This window comes from Triticum aestivum, chromosome 7D (genome assembly GCF_018294505.1).
Source record: "Triticum aestivum cultivar Chinese Spring chromosome 7D, IWGSC CS RefSeq v2.1, whole genome shotgun sequence".
Taxonomy (NCBI): domain Eukaryota; kingdom Viridiplantae; phylum Streptophyta; class Magnoliopsida; order Poales; family Poaceae; genus Triticum; species Triticum aestivum.
Genome location: NC_057814.1, coordinates 62,235,859 through 62,262,577, shown reverse-complemented (window position 1 = coordinate 62,262,577; position 26,719 = coordinate 62,235,859). Strand labels below are relative to the sequence as shown.

The 26,719-nt window shown below is 43.8% G+C and overlaps 1 protein-coding gene and 2 pseudogenes across 1 annotated transcript; all 3 read left to right on the top strand.

Moving 5' to 3' along the window:
- The first annotated feature begins 2,280 nt into the window (after positions 1-2,280).
- On the top strand, positions 2,281-2,431 carry LOC123171651 (uncharacterized; annotated as a pseudogene).
- A 1,489-nt stretch (positions 2,432-3,920) lies between these two features.
- Positions 3,921-7,023, top strand: LOC123163731 (ent-kaurenoic acid oxidase 1-like). The gene is made up of 5 exons (XM_044581086.1): positions 3,921-4,549; positions 5,539-5,688; positions 6,019-6,552; positions 6,686-6,804; positions 6,927-7,023. Exons 1-5 carry the CDS (start codon positions 3,968-3,970, stop codon positions 7,021-7,023), a joined length of 1,482 nt encoding a protein of 493 aa, XP_044437021.1. The 5' UTR covers positions 3,921-3,967.
- A 5,592-nt stretch (positions 7,024-12,615) lies between these two features.
- On the top strand, positions 12,616-12,766 carry LOC123171649 (uncharacterized; annotated as a pseudogene).
- Positions 12,767-26,719: the final 13,953 nt, after the last annotated feature.

Sequence of the window (26,719 nt, the reverse complement as noted above, 5' to 3'; positions counted from 1 at the left end):
TTTTGAGCCGTTTTGGATATTTGGACTGCAAACCTTCTACAACACCATATGATCCTAGCATGCAGTTTCGAAAGTTCAAAGCCATGACTGTAGATCAATTGAGATATTCTCAAGTGGTCGGTTCACTCATGTACCTAGCTTGTGCTACTTGTCCTGACATCTCATTTGCTATGTGCAAACTGAGCCGGTTTGTTTCCAAATCGGGAGATGTGAATTAGCATGCCGTTGAACGAGTCATGCATTATTTGCAAAGGTACTGTTAACTACGGAATTCACTATTCTAGTTACCCGACGTTACTTGAGGGGTATAGTGATTCGAATTGGATATGTCTTCACGCTTGGTTGTGGTGCTGTTTCCTGGAAGTCCTGCAAGCAGGCGATCTTAACGAGATCGACTATGGAAGAAGAACTCACAACATTAGACACATCATGTGTCGAAGCAGAATGGCTTCGAGAGCTTTTGATGGATTTGCCAGTGGTTGATAAACAGTCCCGACTGTCCTCATGAACTGTGACTGCCAAGGCTAAGAGTTCAAAGGACAACAAGAAATCCACAAAGCACAATAAGAAGAAGATTAAAATCTGTCAGAAAATCAAGAAACTCCGGAGTGATAGCATTGTATTACATCCAGATGGCTAAGAATCTGGCAGACCCTTTTACGAAAGGTCTATCACGGATTGTGTAGAAAATGCATCGAGGGAGATGGGTATGAGATCCACGTAAGTTGCCATGGGGGTAACCCAACCTATGTGTTCGGAGATCCCGTGAATTAGAACCTGGGAAAACAATCAAGCGGTCAACTGAGGAGAGTATCCTTAATTAACCCACTCCGTTGAAGATGCAATAATACTCTCATATTCTATAAGGGAGGCTGACTTTTGTCTTAATGTGTTCCAAAGCTTATGTAAGAAAGATGCTAACCTACAGAGCGTTCTTTGGTGGAACACACCTATGTGAGTCCGACTGCAGGTCACGGTCCATGAGACTAGGTAATCTCTAGGAAGCTCGTGAGAAGGTAAGGAGTATGACTAATAAGCTCCACCCGTGGGGTTTAGCCTTCGGAAATCACGTATCAGCTGACAATAGGCGAAACTTCTGCACGCCAAACTGACAATTCAAGGCATAGTCCATTGTTCAGTTATGAAGAAGTCTCATCCTGTTGCTCTAGGTGGAAGTTCAACTTAACAGTCTCCACTGAAAACTCTGATATATCAAATAGTGTTTGAAACAGTTGACAAACTTATGTGCCTCGAGATCTGATGGGGGATTGTTGGATTATGGATGGGCTTAGGCCCATATAAGACAATAATCCCTGGGTAATCTCCAAGGGCCATTTAGGTGCACGGTAAGTGGTGGGAAGTTTAGTACCATACTGCTACAGTAAGAAGAGTAAGACCCCTTTATAAGGGTTGCTCTACCACATGCCATTGGGAGCTTGGGAATAGGAGTTTTACACGCGCGCTCCTCCTCCTCGGGAATGAGCCGAGCCGAGCCTTATTTTTGTTGGTCAAGAATGGTTAATTAATTGTGGGTTAATTACCGAGTCGATTACGGAAGTGCCACTGTTTGAGACGTTGGATCGTGGGTTGTTCATGGACTCGGCCGTGGGCCTGAGCCCAGGCCCATCTACCTTACGACCTATATAAGGAGGCGCGGGCCAGTGGAGTGGACCCTAACTCAGTTCACCCACTCTCTCTTGCACAACCCTAGCCATCATCTACCGTTCCTCTCCTTGTGCTGCTTCCGACGATCCCATCCGACGACCGCGTGCATGGTTGGTTGGGAGAGCAGGTGCCTCTGGAACTCTGTCATTCGAGATCCTGCCCGGAAGAGCGGCAATAAGGTTTTGGGGAGCATCTCGACGCGACTGCTCCTGATCCATCCCCATCTCTGCCCGCCTCTGTTTCCACTACTCCCCCTGCATCGACCCCATGGCTGACGATGAAGCCGCCAAGAAGAAGGCCTTGGCTGATGCCGATGCTGTCGCCGCCGCCGCCGCATTGGCCTGGCCAACCGGAGAGTATGACTCGTTCATCCCCTACTTGCTCGTTCATGTGCTGGTCGTATATATGTTGTTCATAGATGTTTCTGTTCTATGTACTGTACGTGCTCACATGCTTAGGTATAGGTATGAGATGCATATACCGTATTTGTCATACTTACTATTTACTCGTGGATCAGTCTAATCAGAAAAATGCTAATATTTCCAACAATAATTGAGTGGGATGGCATGAAGGAAGTTGGGTATAAGATGGAGGAAATGACGTTGGGTAGAAGGCATCTTTGCGCTTGGGGCAATGACGTAACTAGTGAAGTTATACCAAGGCACGTCAATTGCTGGTTGAAAACTATTTTCATACCCCCTCTTTGGCCTTCGTGGGTCGTTGAGAATTTCTCACAGGGCTCCCTCACTTAGGAGAGAGTAAAGCCCTACATTCCATAATCAAATTTTGCAATCTACTACTTCATCTCATAATATAAGACGTTTTTGTAAGCTAAGTTAGCTTGCAAAAACATCTTACATTATGTGACGGAGGTAGTATATGCAAAACAATAGTGTGGATTTCTTTTACCTTAGGAATTTCTACAACTTAATTATGATTGGTGTTTGTTCATGTCACACATGTCAGGCTGCTTGGACCTGATAAAGTAGGCTTTGTTTATAAAGGATTATCTCTTTCCTTAGAAAACCCAAACCTATAGGCTAAAGCCACGATTTCATTCCTTCATCACCTATGTAAACCTTCAACATTCAAATTCTTGGCCTAAACTTAGATGGCAGTGAACTCGGTTAAAACCTGCCACATAGGTTTCCATATCTTTTTAGCAGTTTGCATTTTTCTAAAATCAACCTTTCTATAAAAGATACCAAAAGAAAGCTCGAATCTTTTAGCTGCCGCAAACATCTGCCTCAAGGCAAGGCGTGCTTGATGATGTATATGATCGTGAGCACGGCCAACACACATAGATCAGACTGAAAACAGTCCATGAGGTAACATGTAGGCTGTAGGTTTTTTTTTTTTGAGGGGTGGATGTAGCTAACAATTGCATCAACATACTTATCAGATGTCCCTAACTTTTTTTTAAAAAAAGGAGGTTGATACCCCGACCTCTGCATCAGTGCGATGCACACTCATTCGTGTTAATTATTAAGTGGAGTACAAAATAAATGAACCACGATTGAACCATTACAAGATGTCAAATTCACCCCAAGAACTATTGTTCCGGACCGTCTTAAAAAAAAGATAAACGTCCCTGCATCATTACGACGTTTGATGTAGACGACGTAGACAAGAATTTCATCATGTTTGCTGAGACCAGCCAATGAAGACCAGCACAACAAGTAGACAATGCCTTCCTTAAAAAAAAGTAGAAAACATCTTCAAAAAAGTAATGACACAAATTCGTCACTGCCGAACCCAGCCAATAAAGAACAAAATAAGAGTTTCGCCCCTGTCATGAAGTTGTGTTTTAATCAAAGATGCCCCCGACTAATTAATCATTCACGCAGAGTTGGAACTTAGCAGCGAGTCCATAATTAATGGAGATAGACATATAGTGCCACCAAAGAGTACTCAATGACTAACTCGAGTGACGTATATATAGCATATCACTTGTGTAAGCATCAACGCACATGATCATATTAGTATATACATTTTGCAGGCTGCTGCATATGCCAACATATATTATTAACTAACCACCACTTGCTCAGAAAAACTAATTAACTAATCTGCAATACAATTCGTGAGTAATTTGAATTTCTCAAGCTACGAGCAAAATTTTGTTCTCGTCTGCCTCCGCACAGCGAAGGATCAGCCACTCGGAATCTACACCTACGCTCGTCTATCATATATAGACCAGCTTCCGCTACTGGATCACTCATCTATTGTTCATCTCCAGAGTGACTCCAGTTCCAGGAGAGAAGACATATCGGTCGAGTTCGAGTAGCTAGGAGAGACGGTAGCAATGGGTGCGTGGGCATGGTGGCCGGGTCTCCTGTTCGGCGCCGTCCCACTGCTCTGCCTCGCCGCCTGGCACTTCACCGACGCATGGCACTGCGCCGCCTTCGCTCTCAAATACCGCGGCCGTGGCAGCAAGGGCAGCCGGCAGCGCCTCCCGCCGGGACACATGGGCCTCCCCTTCCTCGGCGAGACGCTCTCGCTGCTCTGGTACTTCAAGCTGGTCCGCCGCCCGGACGACTTCATCGGCGCCAAGAAGAGCGCGTACGGCGACGGGGTGGGACTGTACAGGACGCACCTGTTCGGCTCCCCCAGCATCATCGCCTGCTCCCCGGCCGCCAACAAGTTCGTGCTCCAGTCTGCCGACAGCTTCGGCATCCGGTGGCCGGTGCCGGAGCTCGTCGGCATAACGTCCGTGGGGAACGTGGAGGGCGCCAGCCATGCCAGGCTACGCGGGTTCATCCTCGCCGCTATCAACAAGCCCAGTTCGCTCCGCACCATCGCCACCGTTGTGCAGCCGCGCATCATGGCGGCGCTGCAAACGTGGGCAGATAAGGGTACCATTGTCGCCGCCACTGAGATCAAAAAGGTACTCCCGTCACAGAGTACTTAGAACAAGTATAATAAAGTACAATCAGCTGGCAATAAGGATTAAACAATTACATATGTGTTCACTTAGATGAGAGAAAAGAGGAGAGAGAAAGAAAGCAGCCTGTAGATTAACAGTTGGCTGCAACATGGATTTCAAGAAACATCAGTGTATGGTGGGTCATGCATTAATAAAGTAGTATTATTTAGCAATTAGATACTATACATGTTGACTATTAGCTTGACCATATGTGATATGACAACTTCATATCAACGGTTGTTGACTATACTATTAACCATGCTCTTAACTGGTAAATCAAGGACAACCTGCCTGAATTTTTTAAGTCACTTCAGCCACGGAATCTTTAAGTCAGTTCCACAAAGTTCAGTCTTTTTTTTTCATTTGCTTTTTAGTAGGAGTATTTTTTATTTTTTTATTGGTTGCAATTGCACTTTTTTTGTACAAGTGCAACTTATTCCGAGTGTATTTCGTCCTTCAGTTCATTTTGGCTTGGTTTGCACTGGCTGAACTGTATTGTGATGTGTCTAGTTTATAATAGTGTATAAAAAAATTACCCCCTCCGTCCAGAAATAATTGTCGAAGAAATGAATGTATTTAGATGTATTTTGGTTCTAGATACATCTCTTTTTATCTATTCCATGATAAGTAATTCCGGACGGAGGGAGTAGTACTAATAGAAAGATAAAAACTATTTTGGCAAACAGTATTACTGCCTCCTTTCCGATTTATGACGCTTACGCGTATCTCTAGGTTAAAAAATAGACCAGCGTAATAGAAGTTGTATAACACAAAAATATATTATTAGAAACTTCAAATCATTTGCTTGTGTAATTTTTGGGCTATACAACTCATATTATGTTGGTCAAATTATAGATCTAGGGATACGCGCAAGCCTTATAAACCGGAATGGAGGTAGTACCATGATCCACCACAATAATGTTAAACCTAACCACAATTAATCAATGTAGGTGACGTTTGCTAACATCTGCAAGATGTTCGTGAGCATGGAACCCTCGCCTATGACAGACAAGATCGACCAATGGTTTGGCAGATTGCTTGATGGCCTGAAGGCATTCCCATTAGATTTACCGGGGACGACATCTCGCGCCGGTCGAAAGGTATTTTGTTATCTCCCTTTTTACGAGTTTTGAAAGTGTATATCTCCCAGTCCAACAACAGAAAGACATTTGTTTCTAAATTAAAGATCATTGTTGTTCATTCTTTATCCAATGAAGGCTGGCTACTTCATATTTTCAAAATTGTGTGTAATTACTATGAGAGCGATACATGAGCATTTCTGCAACTAAAGTTCCGCACGATCTTTGTGCTTTTTTCCCCTTTTATGTGCATGCTCTCATTCCTATAAGAAATATCAAATCTGATTTCGTAACCATATCGCTATTATAGAGAAATCGAGAATAATTGTAGAGGAATTTAATGGCATGCAGTGTCGTCGGAAGTTGAATGCGGTCTTCCAGGAGGTGTTGGAGGCAAGGAAGAAGGTGCACACGGGGTGTGATGATTTGATGAGTGGACTAATGCAGATGGAGGATGAGCAGGGGAAGAAGCTGAGCGACAACGAGGTGGTGGATAACATCGTCTCCCTCGTTATCGCCGGCTATGAGTCCACTACCACTGCCATCATATGGGCTACTTACCACCTTGCAAAATCCCCCGTTGTCCTTGCCAAGCTTCGAGAGGAGAATGTAGAAATGAACAAAAGCAAAAGTGGTTCGACATTGGCGAGTTTGATGATCACCTACGACGACATCCCAAAGATGAAGTACACGACGAAGGTGGTCGAGGAGACAATCCGAATGGCCAACATCTCCACAATGGTCTTTCGCGTGGCGAACATGGATGTGGAGTACCACGGCTACACCATACCGAAGGGGTGGCCGGTGCTGGTGTGGTTGAGGTCATTGCACACCGACCCCAATTACTACCAGGACCCCCTTACCTTCAATCCCGACAGATGGGAGGTAAGTTTACAAGCTAGTTCACGTTTCTTGGAACTCAAGTTTATCATCATGCACACTTTCCACCAACTATTGGTGTGCTTCACCTTCTTTCCTTACCTGAGCTCACTTAACCACCAAAAATACTGCTCACTAGGAACCAGCAAAGCCAGGAACATACCAGGTGTTCGGAGGTGGCAGCAGGATCTGCCCAGGCAACATGCTTGCCAGGATGCAGATCACCATCATCCTACATCATCTCTCCATCGGCTATGAGTGAGTAGACACTGGGTTTTTTTTTCAACTAAAGGAATTACGTAGCTATAAGTTAGTGTACAATGATTGATTCTGTTTGTGTTAACTTGTTTATTGATTCTTTTTGTGTTAATTTGTTTCAGATGGGAGTTGCTCAATCCTGATGTAGAAATCAATTACCTTCCACACCCAAGGCCAGCGGATGGTACATCCATGGCCTTCCGTAGACTTAGCACCTAATATCACGATCATTCTAGTCTACCTTAGTGCATCCGTGCATGTTAATTTTGGCAATAATGTATGACCATATCAGATCTGCACCTAGCTTGTCTCTTCAAATGCGACGTTGTTGTTTGACTTTCTCATGTCTGCATTATCTATTTTCTTCTTAAAGAAATTCCTGCTTATATTAGATTTTTTTTTGGAAAGGATGGTATTCGGTTTTTTCCAAATTCATGCATGCGGATATTCACTGGCCTATGCATCTATCGATGCGCTCAACCATCTTCGGTAAGTACCAATCCATATCAACGTTTGGGGGTACAATATTAGGATCATGAGGAGAAATGACAACCATAATCTATAGTAAGCACACTATGGAAAAAGTTATGTGTTTCATAGTTGGAAGCACATCATTCCTGCCCACAGATGTTGCCGCGATGAGTCTCTAAGCTATATGTTGAAGTGCCGTGATGTATTCACAAGAGTTGGCATGGTTTTTTTTTTTTTTTTTTTTGCGGGTGAAGAGTTGGCATGTTGAATGCTCAGAATTACTCCCAGGCGGGCAGATGCTATGTACACTGGCTGCAGATATAAATAAGAAGCAAGTGCGAATACCTCGAAGAAAGTCATGGTCTAGACCATACCGGATCCACAATTCCATGAGAACCTCCTTTCACATGTACTCCCTCCGTTCCTAAATATAAGTCTTTTTGAAGATTGTAATATGGACTACATACGAAGTAAAATGACTGAATCTACACTCTAAAATACGTTTATATTCATCCGTATATAGTTCATATTCAAATCTATAAAAAGATTTATATTTAGGAACGGAGGGAGTAATACTGACTGACTACTCGCTCTCTCCTTACCTCGACATCACTGATTTTGGTATCTTTTGGTGATAAATGTGAACCATTTGTGCAGGGTGGGCAAAGTATCATTTTATGCGCATACTCCTACTACTATGGATTAGACCCGGGTGCTATCCAGTCCTGCATTTCAGTGAAGCTTCAGTTGGGTTCAGTTTGTTTTTTTTTTTTTGAAAAGGAGGATAACCCCCGACCGCTGCATCAGGACGATGCATGCAGCCATATATTATTAATAGAGCAAAATCCAGCATCCGAACACCATCACCCGGAAAAAACGCAAAAAACAAACCCCTAGGCCATATACCTCGCGACAGTTGGGTTCAGTTTAATTACCACCCTGGTTAAATCTTATTTTCAGATAGATATTCATAATTTACTTGGGGTTTCATCGGATTTTCATGTCTTTGCAGTTGGGTTTCACTTACATTTTCAAAGGGTTAACGAGGTTCATTTGTGCTTTCATTAATTTATCTTTCATGAGATTAACTAATCTTGGTTTTAAATTCCATTTGGCCGTGGGAGCCGTCGGTTGGGGCTTGTGGTGGTTTATTGATGAGCGTTAGGAAAGACTTGTTTGAGGTGGATTATTCTTGTAATAGTAAATACTTCCTTTGTCCCACAATATAAAGACGCTTTTGCAAGCTAGATTCGCTCAAAAAATGTCTTATATTATGAGACGGAGGGAGTATATAACTAGAATGATTATTGTGGACAAGAATACTAGGTTTAAAGTGGAATCTGGTCAATGTTTATGGCGTTGCTCGTGTACAAGATAAGAAAGTGTTTCTAGTCAATTTTTATGCTGGTTTACTTGAGAAGATTTACCTGCTCTAGTACATAAAGTTGTTTCAATTATTATAGAGGTGTTGGCAACTTAGATAACTGCCAAGAGAGGAGTAGAAAGCTTTGGAGATGTTTGAAATGGTAGAATTTAAATATCAAAGGCGATATAGAAGAAATAGAAATGCTATTACTGACCAGCTGGAGTTGATTGATAAAGTCAATAATACTTGTGAGTTATCAACCTCTTATTATGCTTTAAGAATCTCCTTACAACAACAATTGAGTAAGATCTTTAGATAAGAGGATATTAAATGGTATCAGTGATCAAGAGAAAGATAGAGAGAATAAAGGGGGTGACATAAATGTACTCCCTCCGTTCCATAATGTAGTGCATATTGATTTTTTGAAAAGTCAAAGCTCATAAAGTTTGACCAAGTTTGTAGAGAAAAATATTTACATCTAGAATGCCAAACATATGTCCTTAGATTTATCAAATGATGTAGTTCCATATTTTATATATTTAGTATTGTTGAAATAAATAGTTTTCTCTATAAACTTGGTCAAAATTTGCAAAGTCTGACTTTTCAAAAAAATTATACGCACTGCATTATGGAACAGAGGGAGTAGATACTTCATGACTAAAGCCTATGGTAGAAATAGCAAAAATAAGATTTTTAGACTTGTTCAAGATGAGAGTCTAGATCAAGGTGACAAAAATCATCTTGATTATGCGAAAATTCCTTTCTGATCCAGAGCTCAGAGCCATCCAAGCCATCGAAACTTGTCGAGATCAATGCACTCATTCATATGTATCCATAGCTCATGCATATTTGCACGGAAAATTCAGCCCCTTTCTTCCATAGTTCTAATTGCACTTACACTTACTCTGATGTCGGCCTCAGGAAAATCCCCCTCTGCCGCTCAAAATTCTGCACCACGGATCCCTGGGTGTACCGCCATGGCGCACGAAGAATTCGAGTTTCCAACTCCGGTCACTCCCCCACCACTGCATCACAACCACCAACGCGGCCGGATATGGCCGCTCCAGGTTGTCGGCTGTCAACGCCCTCAAAGGGAACCTGTTCATAGATCCACCATTATAGGCACAAAATAACCGCATCATAGATCCATCCTCCGCCGTCGCTCTCCTCGGTCGTTCCTACCCCACTACGAAGAACATGAAAGCAGCCTCTTGTCTAATACCAAATAGACCCACACACGCTATCGACATGGTTCCACTCCTTGCAGCTCGTCATATTCTGAACCACGGCTCCCATGCGAACATACGTCATGTTCTAACATTTTGTTCCACGACCACTTGCACAACCATTTTCAGAGCCAACCGCCCATAACCTATGCCAAAAGGAGCAATCGAGCGATACTCTAAAACGACTACCTGTTTGGATACTCTAACTCAGTTAGAGATTAGAGTTAGATTCTAACACTGAACTAACTCTAACTAAAGAGGTGTTTGGATGGCAGGGTTAGATGGAGCGCGGATACGGCGAGACGCCTTCACGGGCGGTGCGAGAGGGAGGGCGGAAGAGGACGAGAAGCTTCGAGGAAGTGGGGAGGGATCTGCTGCGCGGAGAGCGAGAGAGAAAAAAGTGTTTTTAATGGTCCCGAAAAGAACTAACCCAAATAAGCACCTCTTGGATGGGTTAGTTTTTTTGGATGGGTTAGATGCATCTAACCCAAACTAACCCTCCCGTTTGGATCTTTTTGGGTTAGTTGAATCCAAACTAACCCAAACTAACTCTAACCCATGGATTCAAACAGGGCCTATGTGTCCTTGCCGTAAAGCACGGTGCAATATCACATCCCAGCAGCACCTCACATTTGCACAACCCTTACCAGGCGCTTTTCCAAGATCCCAAAACCAAAAACAACGGACTTGATTTCGAGTCCATCTGAGCTCAGACCACCAAGTTCTATAAAGAACTCCTTAGTCCAAGTTAATTCACTCCCCATTTCTTTACCTATTACCTTGCCAAATGTGCTTTCTTGTTACGATAGAAGTAAGCTATCACAACACTTTTCTTTGGATGAAATTAAACTTGCGGTCCTGATGGTCTGCCTAAGAGTATTATCGGTTTTCTTGGGAATCGGTTTTCCGAGATTTCTTTAATGGAACTAGTGATATTTCTCGGCTTAACTATGGTATTGTTTCTTTAATTCCTAAGGGCCAAGGTGTTCTCGAGATCTCTCAATGCTGGCAACCTTCCGCTCGTCATCCCCAAGTGTCAGGAGGTTTTCATCCTAGCGCCACCACTGTAACCGCCCCTTCTGCAGATAGCCGACCATCTGGTTTGAGGAGAAACAATTTGGATGCCATCAACCGTTGCCGAGCAAAGATCACGCACGCATGAGAGCGGCGTTGCAATGGCCGAGCACCAGGCAGCTCGTTATCCCCTTCGTGGGAATGGGCTTTGCGATTGACTCCTGTCAGGCCTTTTCGATGTATACCGGCCTATATACAGGTATGTGAATAGTGTGACCGTACGTTGTTGCTCAGACTCTACTCGCCCAGATTTAATACGACCTGAATTTAACGCCAAAAATTATGAATTTTATATTCGTCTTCACGTCCGGCCATGAGTAATGCTGTGACCTGTACCGCCAGTGCATTTTCCTTCGTTTTATTGCAAAATTCTCGAATTAGTGTGGAATTAGCTGCTGCATTTCGAGCAAACAAACTAACGCACATGACTCTTTTTGAAATGGATGAAACTGTTGTTCATCAGATATGACAGGTGCATCTCAAGTTTCCAATGTGCTAATTATCAAAATTAGAGTAGGCCCCATTAGAGATGTACTTCTTTAGCGACTAAACAAGTCTTATATTAGTTTACAGAGGGAGTAAATGGTAAGAATAATTTTCATTCCGATTCCGCATCGATTTCTAAGGATATGGTATGCACTTGCACAAATCCTCTGGATATGGATATGGATAAGGATTTTTATCAATTGGATATCCGACAGATATGGTAGCGGATATGTCGGTAAAATTCGATGGATGTGAAAAAACTCTCCTTAATCCATCGTCTCAACAGCGTTTCCAACTATTACACGCAAACACACGCTCGTCGTCGTGTGTGTAGTTTTGCAAAGAAAAAAGGTTGCCCCATCAAATCGATTGTGCCTAACGTTGGCCCACCAGCTGTAGCCCAAATCGCTTCGTCCAGGTTCCATGCATGTGCCTCCCACATGGGGCCTATCAGGAAAATACTGTGATATATGGCCTTTCATGTGGTGGTGGAAAATGCAACACGACTGAGGACACACAACCCTATGCTGGTCCGGCAGGTGGATTCAGAGCTGCTGCAGACCGGCCTCTGCAGCGCTTTTCCGATGCACGCACGCTCTATCTACAATTCAATCGAGTGCAGGTTTATAAGGACCCCAGGGACGATGAACAAAAATGTGTGGTAATAAAACCTTGGATGCTAACAAAAGGTACCAGCTCAAAATGGCAAGGGACCGGCGCAAAATGGCTGGGGCCTTTTTTTAGTCCGTTTTTTAAACGCTTAGCTTTGTGCATAGTTTTTTTTTTTTTTGAGGCAAAGCTCTGTGCATAGACTTTTCTTTTTTGAGTCTAAGCTTTGTGCATAGATTGGCACATCAACCAGATTATTACCTTTTTTTTTGATAAATAACCAAACTATTACCTACAGTCAGCAAGTTTTACCAAGTCTGCACAGTAAACAGAGCACTCTGCCAGGAAAAGATGTAACATCGGGCCATGGGCTGAAGCTCGTCCTGTGGGAAAAGCTGCGAGAGAGGCCCATGTTTGCTAGCTTTGCCCCGTGAGGTACATACGTCGGCTTGTCTCAAAAAAACAAAAAAGATACGTCGGCTCTTTGCTGGCTGTCTAATTAGTCCCACCTTGGCAACAGAGGGCGATGGTAGGGATGGAGCTGGGTATAAGAAAGAGTGCGGACACAGCAGAAAATGCATCTTTGCGCTTGGGGCAATGACGCAGCTAGTGAGGTAATACCGAGGCGCGTCAATTGCTGGTTGAAAACTATTTCCAAACCCCCTCTTTGTCCCTCACGGGTCACTGAGAATTTTTGAAAGGGTTCCCTCTTCTTGAAGAGGGCAAGGCCTTACAAATTCAATATAAATTTTTTATTTTGAATTTCTTTTGCTGTAGTTTTATAGTTTTATTTTCAAATCCCTCATAGTTTTTTAGTAGATTGGCTGACTAAGATATACTAAATTTCTTTTGTCATAGTTGTTTTTTTAATTCCTCATTCCTCATGAAGATGGCGGAAATTCGCAGCACGAGGGCACAGTAAATTCAGTCGTTGAAACTTATGACTTTTTTTTCTGACACTTACGATTTTCTCGCTCGCTCTTACCAAGTTTCATACATAAATTTTGAAGACATTTTCTATGTCATTTGTAGGCACACAAATCGTGTTTTGATCGGTCGCCCGTACTAAGTTTTAAGAGTTGAAACTTAACATTTATTTAAAAAAATTGTCAAAACGTATTTAAAATGGATCTTATTTGAAAGCCCTCGTCACGAGAAGCACGAATATGAAAACATAACTTAATTTGACTGTTCATTCGAAAGATATAAAGGTTTGAAAATCGAAAGCCAAAAAATAAAAAGCATGCGGGGGGAATCGGTGCCCCCATGCTTGCGTGCCCCAAATCCGCTCGCATGAAGATGGGGCAAATGACTCAATCAACAAGACATTGTTTAGTTTTTTGCAGGTAGCATATACTCCATCTGTAAACTAATATAAGAGCGTTTAGATCACTACTTTAGTATTCTAAACGCTCTTATATTAGTTTACGGAGGGAGTATTCCGTAAATGGTTATGTTTAAGTCTAAAATTTCATATGCATGTACCTGCACATCAGAAGTCAGAATTTGTGTCACTTTGCTTGTGTTAATTGCATTTCAACATGTATGCATGTAGTCATGTAGATCTAGGTGGTTCTGTAGGACGGCAGGTAACATTTGTAAACAGCATACACATACGAGGCATTCCGTTTGTTGAAGAGAGAGCCAATATATCAGTTCAGTTGATTGCTTCAAATAACCATATCCAACTGACTAGTCTGCTCCATTGATGAACTTGTCCTAGCTGAATAACAATACAGGTTGCCTCGTTTCGTTCTTTTCTGAGACTTCATCTCACAGTTGACGGTTTAAACAAGACCCAAAAAAAATCCAAGCCAACATACTAATTTTTTGCCCCCCCCCCCCGGCTCCCGTGTGGTCCCCAGCGGGCGACCCGGGGGCAACTAGGATTTCCCCCCGCCGCCGCCGCCCCTTCCTACATCCCCTCCCCTCGCCGCCACCTGAGGGACGCCTGGCAAGCCCCGGCGGCTGCCGATGAAGGTGGCGGCGAGGCCTCTCGTCGCTTCGTTCCTGCGCGAAGGACCCTGGACACCGGGGCAGCGGCCCCGGACGGCGAGGCGGCGCAGCCTCTGCGACAGGCGGCGTGCGCGAGATGTGACGGCCGGAGTCGTCGGCTGCTCGGGCGGCGCGGATCCGGCGGGTGGTGGTCGTGGCGCGGTCTCTCCGCTCCAGATCTGAAGGTCGAGCTCCTCCTCCTCCTCTGCTCACTCCTCCCCTCCGGCTGTGTCCGATCTGCAGCTTTTGCTGCCAGTTCCGGTGCTGGCGGGGTGCCGGTGGCATATCTCGAGTCCGGGGGAAACCCTTGGTCTGATCTCCGACCACGGCGGTGAGGGCGCGTGCGCGCATCGCCTTTCTTCCTTTGAGGCACCGCGGAGGTCTCCCGTATCCATCCCCGTCCCAAATCCCGGGTGAAAGCCCAAAACTCGTCTCGGGTTGGGCGGTGGCGGCGTCCTGCACGTCGTTCCCTCCTTGGAGGCGCCGCCTTGGGTTTGTCTGGTTCTACGGGTGAGTGGTGCCGAGATAGGAGAGTGCTCGTCGGCTGCGAGTCCAAGTAGAGGCTTCCCAAGCTTTGACCTTGGGTCCTTGCAGCTTGTTTCTTCGACAATCCTCCCAGTGGTTTTCCTTCTGCTCTCGGTGACCCCGGGCAGGTGCCAGTGCAGCCAGTGGTGTGCCTTCGACGTGGTGAGGACGGTGTGATATGCCTGCTCTGGGTTTCGACCGGCACCTGCTCTTGCTCTCGGGTGAGCGCCCAACGACCCGACGGTGCGGCGCCTTCGAGCCTAAGCGAGAGGATTGGGGTCCTCTTCGGCGTTGGAAGACAGGTTTCGTGATCCCAACCACATGAACCGGCTGCGCAGTTCTTGCAGGCCTTTGGCTGATCCTTGACGCTACTCTGCTCCCTGCCTCTTGGTGCCGATGTGCTACGGGCTTCGACATTACTTGCAGATCTCTCATGTGTATATCAATGTGTGCAGTAGTGTGCGTTGCGTTGTAAACTGCTCTGTCAGCTCCCTTGTATCTTTCGGTCGCTCTTGCTTGGTGGCCTTGTGTAATCCTGGCCGGTTGATGGCTTTGTTAATTCAAAGTCGGGCTCCCCTTGAGCCTTCGTTCTAAAAAAAAATCCAAGCATGTATGAAGAATAGCCGGAAAACTAGTGAAAATTAGCTCGTTGGGAGTGCTAGATAGTTTGATCTGATTTGACGAGCACCATTCCAATCTCTTCGCAAGACTGATATGAAGGCTTCTGTGTTACCTTGTTTACTCTTCTTGTTGGTTTGGGTTACAAATCATTTATATGAAGGCTTCTGTGTTACCTTCCCAGTGGATTCTCCTAAGACTGTGTTCCGTTGAGAGGGATTGGAAGGGGGTTTGGCAGGGATTGAAGTAGATTTAATCCCCACAAGTCAAAACCTCCCCAAATCCCCTCCAATCCCCTTGTGGAGGGGTGTAACCGAACAAGGCCTAAATGGAGATCCGAGAGCTCACCTGGAAAGAGAGTGCTATGAGATTTGGAACACATTGCCAGGAGCCCCCCTAGTGCTTCTTAGGCCAGATCTTGGCTGAATGCATGCTCTTACAGCGGTGGCATTTGTCTTGACGGAGATGCTTTTGATTCTGGTTTGCTCTATCGGCACCATGACAATGAATGAGATCTAGATAACGCTAGCTTCGCGCTCAGGCTTGACTCCAAAAAGAATGCGGACGCTGGTGAGAAGGTGGCCATTCTACCGTGTCCTTAGTTATGTGTGTTTGAGCCTGTGGTGATGTTAAGATAGTGTCTTGAATCTTGTTGTTATAGGTGCTTTTGTTGCTTGTATTACTTCGTAAGACTTGGTTGTTCAAGCTAAACAACTATCACCACCGGCCCCCTGAGCGGTAGTGTATAGAGGGCTTTATTTATTTATTTTAAGAATCGCGTATAGAATTTGTTTTTTTTTCATGAGAATCGTGTATAGAATTTGTGGAAGGGCTGAAAGAGCAACAAACATAGTGGGCCGTCGAGCTGAGGGCCAAATCGCTGAACAAACAACCTATCGCACGTGCCGACTCGATCGCCCATAATCCTGGGGACTCGCAATTGATGAACCGCCAATGCGGCGTATTCGTTTTCAACAGAAACAAACCGACTCGTTCGATCGATCGCCCATGCCACGGCGGCGCACAAACCTAGGTTGATCCATAAATTACTCCTGCCACGACCATCCATCGCCCCATCTACTCGCTCTCACGCCATGGCCGCCGCCGACCGTCTCTCCGCCCTGGCCGACGATCTCCTGCAGCACATCCTGTCCTTCGCGCCGGCCAAGGAGGCCGCGGCCAGCGCCGCGCTCTCGCGCCGGTGGCGCCCGCTGTGGCGCCGCACCAGCGCCCTCAACCTCGACAGCAGGGCCTACCGCCACTCCGACGACTTCTTCCGCCACGGGGAGGCCGCCCTCGGCAGCCGCCTTCGGACGCCGCCCAGGAGGCTCACGCTCTTCCTGGTGGAACGCGCCTACCTCGTCGGCGACACCTGGGGTTACTTGATGGACGAGGACGCGGAGCCGGCGTACGACGCCAGGATCCCCGGCCTCCTTGCTGACCCCGCCGCGGCCGCGCTCGAGGAGCTCCGCATCGCCGCCGAGCATTCCTACCCCTTCATGTACGTCCCGCCACTGTCCTCCCTGCCGTGCGCCGCCACCACACTCCGGGTGCTGGAGCTCCACCACTGCGACCTCCAGCCGCCGGCGCCGTCTACGGAGCCGTCCACGTGCCTCGCTTTCCCGTGCCTCACGGATCTGTCGCTGCGCGGCTGCACTTACCTGCAGGGGTATCTCCAGGCCGTGGTCGACGCCGCGCCGGCGCTAACCAGGCTTGCCCTGGTGGACGTCACTAATAAGCCGCCAAAGCTGGCCGGTTCCGGCAAGAGGGATCGCTACGAGGAATCCAAGTCTTTCAACCTGCCCCTTCGCCTCCGCTCCCCGACGGTCACCACCTTGGTGCTCGAGACCAATGACTCCCGGGAGGATGAGCTCGAGGAGTCCCGCAACATCGGCATACAACTCGACATGCCCAGCCTGCGCTCCTTCCGCTACAAGGGGTTCCCCGTCAAGCTCTGGCTCGCACCGCCGATGCCGGGGCTGGCACGAGTCAACCTCGACACCTGTCGCCGCGAGAAGTGCGAGCCCGTGGCTGCCATGCTCGCGAGCTTCTCCAGCACTAGGGTCCTCAAGCTGCACCTCGTCGCCATCGAGGAGATCATCTCCGACCCCGATGAGGACTCTAGCAACCAAAACCCCGGCGAGGCCACCATCCTGCCGACCTTCCCGAACCTCAAGCTCCTCGAGATACACGGGCTCTTCAAGTATCGGAACAACAACACGGCGCTGGCACTGGCCACGCTTCTCCGCGCCTGCCCGGCGTTGTCGGAGCTCCGACTCAGGCTAAACATGGCGTCAAACTACCACTACAATCGCAAGACCGAGGAACGAGAAGCCGGAGGCCCCTTCGCCCTGTCGGTGGAAAGGTTCAAGAGGCTCGGGTCAATGTGCGCCGAACACCGCGACGACGTGGAGCTCAGCGCGGTCTCGGACCTCCCGGACCCTTTCACCTACAGCTGCACGTTTGGCTGCCTGAGGACGAGCCTGCGGAAGGTGACGCTGCAGTTTAAGTACTCCAAGGAGGTCAACTGTTTCCAGGTGCAGTTCGCCAAGTTCCTGGTGGAGAACGCCATGGTGCTTGAGGAGATGCACGTCGAGGATGGAGACCAGTTTTGGCCGGACCACCTTTGGGACAAGCTAGCGAGATGGAGGGCAGACGCGTTCCGGAGGAAGAACCTGCCGGACACGGCCGCTGGCTTTCGAGTCTACCAGCTGGCTAATCCTGTGGAAGATCCTGATGTACATTATTGATACTAGTAAAAGGCACGTGCAATGCACGTGTAGAATCCACGGAATGCAAATTGATATTACCTCTATTCCAAATTAATTGTCTTAAATTTGTGTAGATACGAAGGGAGTATAAAATTAAGTGTGATTATTTTTGTGCTCTCCGTTTCTTGGTGATTACTCTTTCTTCGTTACATGTCTATTCAAAGAAATCGTAATTGTACTATAAGTACGGCACAAGTGATTATATATCATGGTCACAAATATATGATAGCAAAAAAAGCTATGTCTAGCAGATAGGCACAAGACGTAGTTGTACTCTTCTTCTACTTCCTTTTTGTCAAAGGGCAATCTTGAACTATTATTGTTGGGCGAACTTGTTCACTCATTGTCTAGCACCTAGATAAGAAAAAAAATTGTGCAGTCATGTATAACGTTTAGTCACTATGTACCTCAGTTTACAGTCAGCCATCATTTTCTGTTTGTCATGAGCAGGTGATGTTATATGAACACGCCCTCCATTTAATCTAAGGGAGCCTAAATAGATGAAACGTAATTATGATGTAAACAAGACATATATGAGCTCCTAAATGGGAAGAAAATGTTATACGACCAGGCTGTGGCGGAGCCAGGAATTATAGATAGGGGGGCCAAATGACTCAAAATTTTGATAACAGAGGCCAAATTATAGTAATACATGTATTTTTCCTAAATTATACATTGTTCATCTTAAAATTAGGACTAAAACAGGGATGTCAGGGGGCCACGGCCCCTGCTGGTCCCCCTGTCTCTGCCACTGCGACCAGGTCACATGCTTCCGAACAAATGGCCCTATCCATCGTACGATAGGTGGAAGCATGAAACTTCAAGCGACCAGCGTATCCGGTGGTTCATCATTACCTTTAATTCCTTTCCAAAAGAAATCGTGCCCCTTCCAAATTGTATTGCCGCCGGTGCTCACAAGTGGATGACCCTCACATGCCTGGTACTGCGAAGAGCATGAGCCCGCAGAGTAGCTACTCCGACGAGCCGGCGTCGCGAGCACTACATGTAGCCCTCGCTGACCGGTGCGCTCCCCGCCGACAACATCCGCCAGCCATATTTACTTGGAGATCCACGTTTCCACGTGTCGTACAATGGATAAGGGTCATTCGTTCGGAAGCATGCCACTCGGTCGTATACGATTTTCTTCCTCCTAAATGTCCTCAGATAAAATAACATAAACATAAGACCATGATCATTTCAAAATGCTGAAATCATTTGTGTAACTTCATTATTATTATTTTTGCGGGGTTTTGTGTATAACTAAATGCTAATACATTCATCCCAACAAATTCAATAGGTTATGTTTATGCCTCAAAGAACTGTAATAGATTTTGGTTTGACAAATACTTGCTACCTCTTGAGCACTGCGTTGGTTTTCCCTTGAAGAGGAAAGGGTGATGCAGCAAAGTAGTGTAAGTATTTCCCTCAGTTTTGAGAACCGGGGTATCAATCCAGTAGGAGGCTACACGCAAATCCCTCGTACCTACACAAACAAATAAGAACCTTGCAACCAACGCGATAAAGGGGTTGTCAATCCCTTCACGGCCACTTGCAAAAGTGAGATCTGATAGAGATAATAAGATAAACATTTTTGCTATTTTTGTTGTATAGATTGAAAAGTAAAGATTGAAAAATAGACGGCGACAGAAATAGCTAGTTGACGGGAGATTAATATGATGGAAAATTGACCCGGGGGCCATAGGTTTCACTAGTGGCTTCTCTCAAGATAGCATAAGTATTACGGTGGGTGAACAAATTACTGTCGAGCAATTGATAGAAAAGTGCATAGTTATGAGAATATCTAGGCATGATCATGTATATAGGCATCACGTCCGCGACAACTAGACCGAAACGATTCTGCATCTACTACTATTACTCCACACATCGACCGCTATCCAGCATGCATCTAGAGTATTAAGTTTATAAGAACAGAGTAACGCATTAGGCAAGATGATATGATGTAGAGGGATAAACTCAAGCAATATGACATAAACCCCATCTTTTTATCCTCGATGGCAACAATACAATATGTGACGTTTTCCCTTCTGTCACTGGGATCGAGCACCGCATGATTGAACCGAAAGCTAAGCACTTCTCCCATTGCAAGAAAGATCAATCTAGTAGGCCAAACCAAACTGATAATTCGAAGAGACTTGCAAAGATAACCAATCATACATAAAAGAATTCAGGGGAGATTCATATATTGTTCATAGATAATCTTGATCATAAACCCACAATTCATCGGATCTCGACAAACACACCGCAAAAAGAGTTGCATCGAATAGATCTCCAAGAAGATCGAGGAGAACTTTGTATTGAGATCCAAAGAGAGAGAAGAAGCCATCTAGCTAATAACTATGGACCCGAAGGTCTGAGGTAAACTACTCACACATCATCGGAGAGGCCATGGTGTTGATGTAGAAGCCCTCCGTGATCGATGCCCCCTCCGGCGGAGCGCCGGAAAAGGCCCCAAGATGGGATCTCACGGGTACAGAAGGTTGCGGCGGTGGAAATAGGGTTTCGTGGTGCTCCTGGATGTTTTCGGGGTATATGGATATATATAGGAGGAAGAAGTAGGTCGGTGGAGCTGCGAGGGGCCCACGAGGGTGGGGGCGTGCCTAGGGGGACAGGCGCGCCTCCCTGCCTCGTGGCCTCCCCGCTTCTTTCTTGACGTCCACTCCAAGTTCCCTGGATCACGTTTGTTCCAAAAATAACTCTCCCGAAGGTTTCATTCCGTTTGGATTCCGTTCGATATTCCTTTTCTGCGAAACACTGAAATAGGCAAAAAACAGCAATTTGGAATGGGCCTCCGGTTAGTAGGTTAGTCCCAAAAATAATATAAAAGTGTATAATAAAACCCATTAAACATCCAAAACAGATAATATAATAGCATCGAACAATAAAAAATTATAGATACGTAGGAGACGTATCAAGCATCCCCAAGCTTAATTCCTGCTCGTCCTCGAGTAGGTAAATGATAAAAACAGAATTTTTGATGTGGAATGCTACGTAGCATATTCTTCAATGTAATTTTCTTTATTGAGGCATGAATGTTCAGATCCGAAAGATTCAAGATAAAAGTTTAATATTGACATAAAAATAATAATACTTCAAGCATACTAACTAAGCAATTATGTCTTCTCAAAATAACATGGCCAAAGTAAGTTCATCCCTATAAAATCATATAGTTTGGTCATGATCCATCTTCGTCACACAAAATATTCAAATCATGCACAACCCCGGTTTCAGCCAAGCAATTGTTTCATACTTCAGAATTTTCAAACTTTTTCAACTTTCACGCAATATATGAGCGTGAGCCATGGACATAGCACTATGGGTGGAATAGAATATGATGATGGGGATTGTGTGAGAAGACAAAAAAAAGGAGAAAGTCTCACATTGACGCGGCTAATCAACGGGCTAGGGAGATGCCCATCAATTGATGTCAATGCAAGGAGTAGGGAGTGCCATGCAACGGATGCACTAGAGCTATAAATGTATGAAAGCTCAACAAAAGAAACTAAGTGGGTGTGCATCCAACTTGCTTGTTCACGAAGACCTAGGGCATTTGAGGAAGCCCATTGTTGGAATATACAAGCCAAGTTCTATAATGAAAAACTCCCACAAGTATATGAAAGTGACAAAACAAGAGACTCTCTAGCATAAAGATCATGGTGCTACTTTGAAGCACAAGTATGGAAAAAAGGATAGTAGCATTGTCCCTTTTTATTTCTTTTTTCTTTTTTTGGGCCTCTCTTTTTTATTTGGCCTTTCTCTTTTTTTCTCTTTTTTTCTTTCTTTTTGGGACAATGCTCTATGAATGATGATCATCGCACTTCTATTTATTTACAACTCAATGATTACAACTCAATACTAGAACAAAATATGACTCTATATGAATGCCTCCGGCGGTGTACCGGGATGGGCAATGAATCAAGAGTGACATGTATGAATAATATGCATGGTGGCTTTGCCACAAATACGATGTCAACTACATGATCATGCAAGGCAATATGACAATGATGAAACATGTCATAGTAAACGGAACAGTGGAAAGTTGCATGGCAATATATCTCGGAATGGCTATGGAAATGCCATAATAGGTAGGTAGGTGGCTGTTTTGAGGAAGATATAAGGAGGTTTATGTGTGATAGAGTGTATCATATCACGGGGTTTGGATGCACCGGAGAAGTTTGCACCAACTCTCAAGGTGAGAAAGGGCAATGCAAGGTACCGAAGAGGCTAGCAATGATGGAAGGGTAAGAGTGCGTATAATCCATGGACTCAACATTAGTCATAAAGAACTCACATACTTATTGCAAAAATCTACAAGTCATCAAAACCAAGCACTACACGCATGCTCCGAGGGGAAGGGTTGGTAGGAGTTAACCATCGCGCGATCCCGACCTCCACACAAAGGATGACACTCAAAAAACACTTCATGTTTCAAATTTGTTACACAATGGTTACCATACGTGCATGCTACGGGACTTGCAAACTTCAACACAAGTATTTCTCAATTTCACAATTACTCAACTAGCACAACTTTAATATCACTATCTCCATATCTCAAAACAATCATCAAGTATCAAACTTCTCATAGTATTCAATGCACTTTATATGAAAGTTTTTATTATATCCATCTTGGATGCCTATTATATTAGGACTAAGATTTTAGCCAAAGAAAATTACCATGCTGCTCTAAAGGACTCTCAAAATAATATAATTGAAGCATGAGAGATCAATAATTTCTATAAAATAAAACCACCACCGTGTTCTAAAAAGATATAAGTGAAGCACTAGAGCAAAATTATCTAGCTCAAAAGATATAGGTGAAGCGCATAGAGTATTCTAATAAATTCCGGTTCATGTGTGTCTCTCCCAAAAGGTGTGTACAGCAAGGATGATTGTGGTAAACTAAAAATCAAAGACTCAAATCATACAAGACGCTCCAAGCAAAACACATATCATGTGGTGAATAAAAATATAGCATCAAGTAAAGTTACCAATGGACGAAGACAAAAGAGGGGATGCCTTCCAGGGCATCCCCAAGCTTAGGCTTTTGGTTGTCCTTGGATTTTACCTTGGGGTGCCTTGGGCATCCCCAAGTTTAGGCTCTTGCCACTCCTTGTTCCATAATCCATCAAATCTTTACCCAAAAACTTGAAAACTTCACAACACAAAACTCAACAGAAAATCTCATGAGCTCCGTTAGCGAAATAAAACAAACCACCACTTTAAGGTACTGTAATGAACTCATTCTTTATTTATATTGGTGTTAAACCTACTGTATTCCAACTTCTCTATGGTTCATAACCTCCGATACTAGCCATAGATTCATCAAAATAAGCAAACAACAGACGAAAAACAGAATCTGTCAAAAACAGAACAGTCTGTAATAATCTGTATCTAACGCAAACTTCTGTAACTCAGAAAAATCTACCAAAATAGGACGACCTAGATAATTTTTTATTTGATCTACTGCAATTGGAATCAGTATTTTATCACGTTCTGGTGATTTTTAACAATTGTTTTCGTGAGCAGAAAGTTCCTGATTTTTTCAGCAAGATCAAATAATTACTATCCAAGAAGATCTTATAGGTTTTACTTGGCACAAACACTAATTAAAACATAAAACCACATCTAACCAGGGGCTAGATCAAATATTTATTACTAAACAGAAATAAAAAGCAAGAAAATAAAATAAAATTGGGTTGCCTCCCAACAAGCGCTATCGTTTAACGCCCCTAGCTAGGCATAAAGGTAAGGATAGATCTAAGTATCATCATCTTTAGTATGCAATTCATAGGTGGCTCTCATAATAGATTCATAAGGTAATTTAGTTTTCTTTCTAGGAAAGTGTTCCATGCCTTTCCTTAACGGAAATTGGAATCTATATTCCCTTCTTTCATATCAATAATTGCACCAATCGTTCTAAGGAAAGGTCTACCAAGGATAATAGGACATGAAGGATTGCAATCTATATCAAGAACAATGAAATCTACGTGCACATAATTCCTATTTGCAACAATAACAACATCATTAATTCTTCTCATAGGTTTCTTAATGGTGGAATCTGCAAGGTGCAAGTTTAAAGAACAATCATCAAATTCACGGAAACCTAACACATCACACAAAGTTTTCGGAATCGTGGAAACACTAGCACCCAAATCACACAAAGCATAACATTCATGATCTTTAATTTTAATTTTTATAGTAGGTTCCCACGCATCATAAAGTTTTCTAGGAATAGAAACTTCTAAATCAAGCTTTTCTTCATAGGATTGCATTAAAGCATCAACGATATGTTTGGTAAAAGCCTTATTTTGACTATAAGCACGTGGAGAATTTAGCACGAATTGTAACAAGGAAATACAATCTATTAAAGAACAATTATCATAATTAAATTCCTTGAAATCCAAAATAGTGGGTTCATTGCTATGTAAAGTTTTGACCTCGTCAATCCCACTTTTACAAACTTTTGCATCAAGATCTAAAAACTCCGAATCATTGGGACGCCTTTTAACTAAAGTTGACTCATCTCCAGTCCCATCATTATCAAGATTCATATGGAAAAACAAAGATTTAATAGGAGAAACATCAATCACTTTTAGATCTTCATCCTTATTATCATGAAAACTAGAAGAACACGCTTTTACAAAGCAATCTTTTTTAGCACGCATTCTAGCGGTTCTTTCTTTGCACTCATCAATGGAAATTCTCATGGCTTTGAGAGACTCATTAATATCATGCTTAGATGGAATAGATCTAAGTTTCAAAGAATCAACATCACGAGAAATTCTATCCACGCTCCTAGCCAACTCATCAACCTTAAGCAATTTTTCTTCAAGCAAAGCATTGAAATTCTTTTGTGAATTCATAAAGTCCTTAAAACTAGTCTCAAAATCAGAGAGCAACTTATTAAAATTTCCATAAGAGTTGTGGTAGGAATTACCATAATTATTAGAGGAATTACCATAATTATTAGAGGAATTACTAGGAAACGACCTAGGATTAAAGTTTCCTCTATACGCGTTGTTACCAAAATTGTTCCTACCAACAAAATTCACATCCATAGAATCATTATTATTCTCAATCAAAGTAGGCAAAGGCATATCATTAGTATCAGAAGAAACACTCTTATTAGCAAGCAATTTCATAAGTTCATCCATCTTTCCACTCAAAACATTAATCTCTTTTATCGCATGAACCTTTTTACTAGTAGATCTTTCAGTGTGCCATTGAGAATAATTAACCATAATATTATCTAGGAGTTTAGTAGCTTCTTCTAAAGTGATTTCCATAGAAGTGCCTCCCACGGCCGAATCTAAAAGATTTCTAGAAGCAAAATTCAATCCAGCATAAAAAATTTGTATAATCATCCATAAATTCAAACCATGTGTAGGGCAATTACGTATCATTAATTTCATTCTCTCCCAAGCTTGTGTAACATGTTCATGATCAAGTTGCTTAAAATTCATAATATCGTTTCTAAGAGAGATGATCTTAGCGGGAGGAAAATACTTAGAGATAAAAGCATCTTTGCACTTATTCCATGAATCAATACTATTTTTAGGCAAAGACGAAAACCAAGTTTTAGCACGATCTCTAAGCGAAAAAGGAAATAGCTTCAATTTAACAATATCATTGTCCACATCTTTCTTCTTTTGCATATCACACAAATCAACAAAGCTGTTTAGATGGGTAGCGGCATCTTCACTAGGAAGGTCGGCGAATTGATCTTTCATGACAAGATTCAACAAGGCAACATTAATTTCACAAGATTCAGCATCGATAATAGGAGCAATCGGAGTGTTAAGAAAATCATTGTTGTTGGTATTGGAAAAGTCACACAATTTAGTATTATCTTGAGCCATCGTGACGAACGATCCAACACACAAGCACACACAAGAAGCAAGCGAAAGAAAAAGAGAACGGAAAAAGAGGGCGAATAAAACGGCAAGGGTGAAGTGGGGGAGAGGAAAACGAGAGGCAAATGGCAAATAATGTAATGCGAGGGATGAGAGTTTGTGATGGGTACTTGGTATGTCTTGACTTGTGCGTAGACTCCCCCGCAACGGCGCCAGAAATCCTTCTTGCTACCTCTTGAGCACTGCGTTGGTTTTCTCTTGAAGAGAAAAGGGTGATGCAGCAAAGTAGCGTAAGTATTTCCCTCAGTTTTGAGAACCAAGGTATCAATCCAGTAGGAGGCTACACGCAAATCCCTCGTACCTACACAAACAAATAAGAACCTTGCAACCAACGCGATAAAGGGGTTGTCAATTCCTTCACGGCCACTTGAAAAAGTGAGATCTGATAGAGATAATAAGATAAATATTTTTGGTATTTTTGTTATATAGATTGAAAAGTAAAGATTGCAAAATAAACGGCGACAGAAATAGCTAGTTGACAGGAGATTAATATGATGGAAAATAGACCCGGGGGCCATAGGTTTCACTAGTGGCTTCTCTCAAGATAGCATAAGTATTACAGTGGGTGAACAAATTACTGTCGAGCAATTGATAGAAAAGTGCATAGTAAAATGAGAATATCTAGGCATGATCATGTATATAGGCATCACGTCCGCGACAACTAGACCGAAACGATTCTGCATCTACTACTATTACTCCACACATCGACCGCTATCCAGCATGCATCTAGAGTATTAAGTTCATAAGAAGAGAGTAACGCATTAGGCAAGATGACATGATGTAGAGGGATAAACTCAAGCAATATGACATAAACCCCATCTTTTTATCCTCGATGGCAACAAT

Coding starts and splice junctions, on each gene's coding strand:
- LOC123163731 (XM_044581086.1), top strand. CDS start 3,968: ATGGGTGCGTGGGCATGGTGGCCGGGTCTCCTGTTCGGCGCCGTCCCA. Junction 4,550..5,538: donor CCGCCACTGAGATCAAAAAG/GTACTCCCGTCA, acceptor TAATCAATGTAG/GTGACGTTTGCTAACATCTG. Junction 6,553..6,685: donor TCAATCCCGACAGATGGGAG/GTAAGTTTACAA, acceptor ACTGCTCACTAG/GAACCAGCAAAGCCAGGAAC.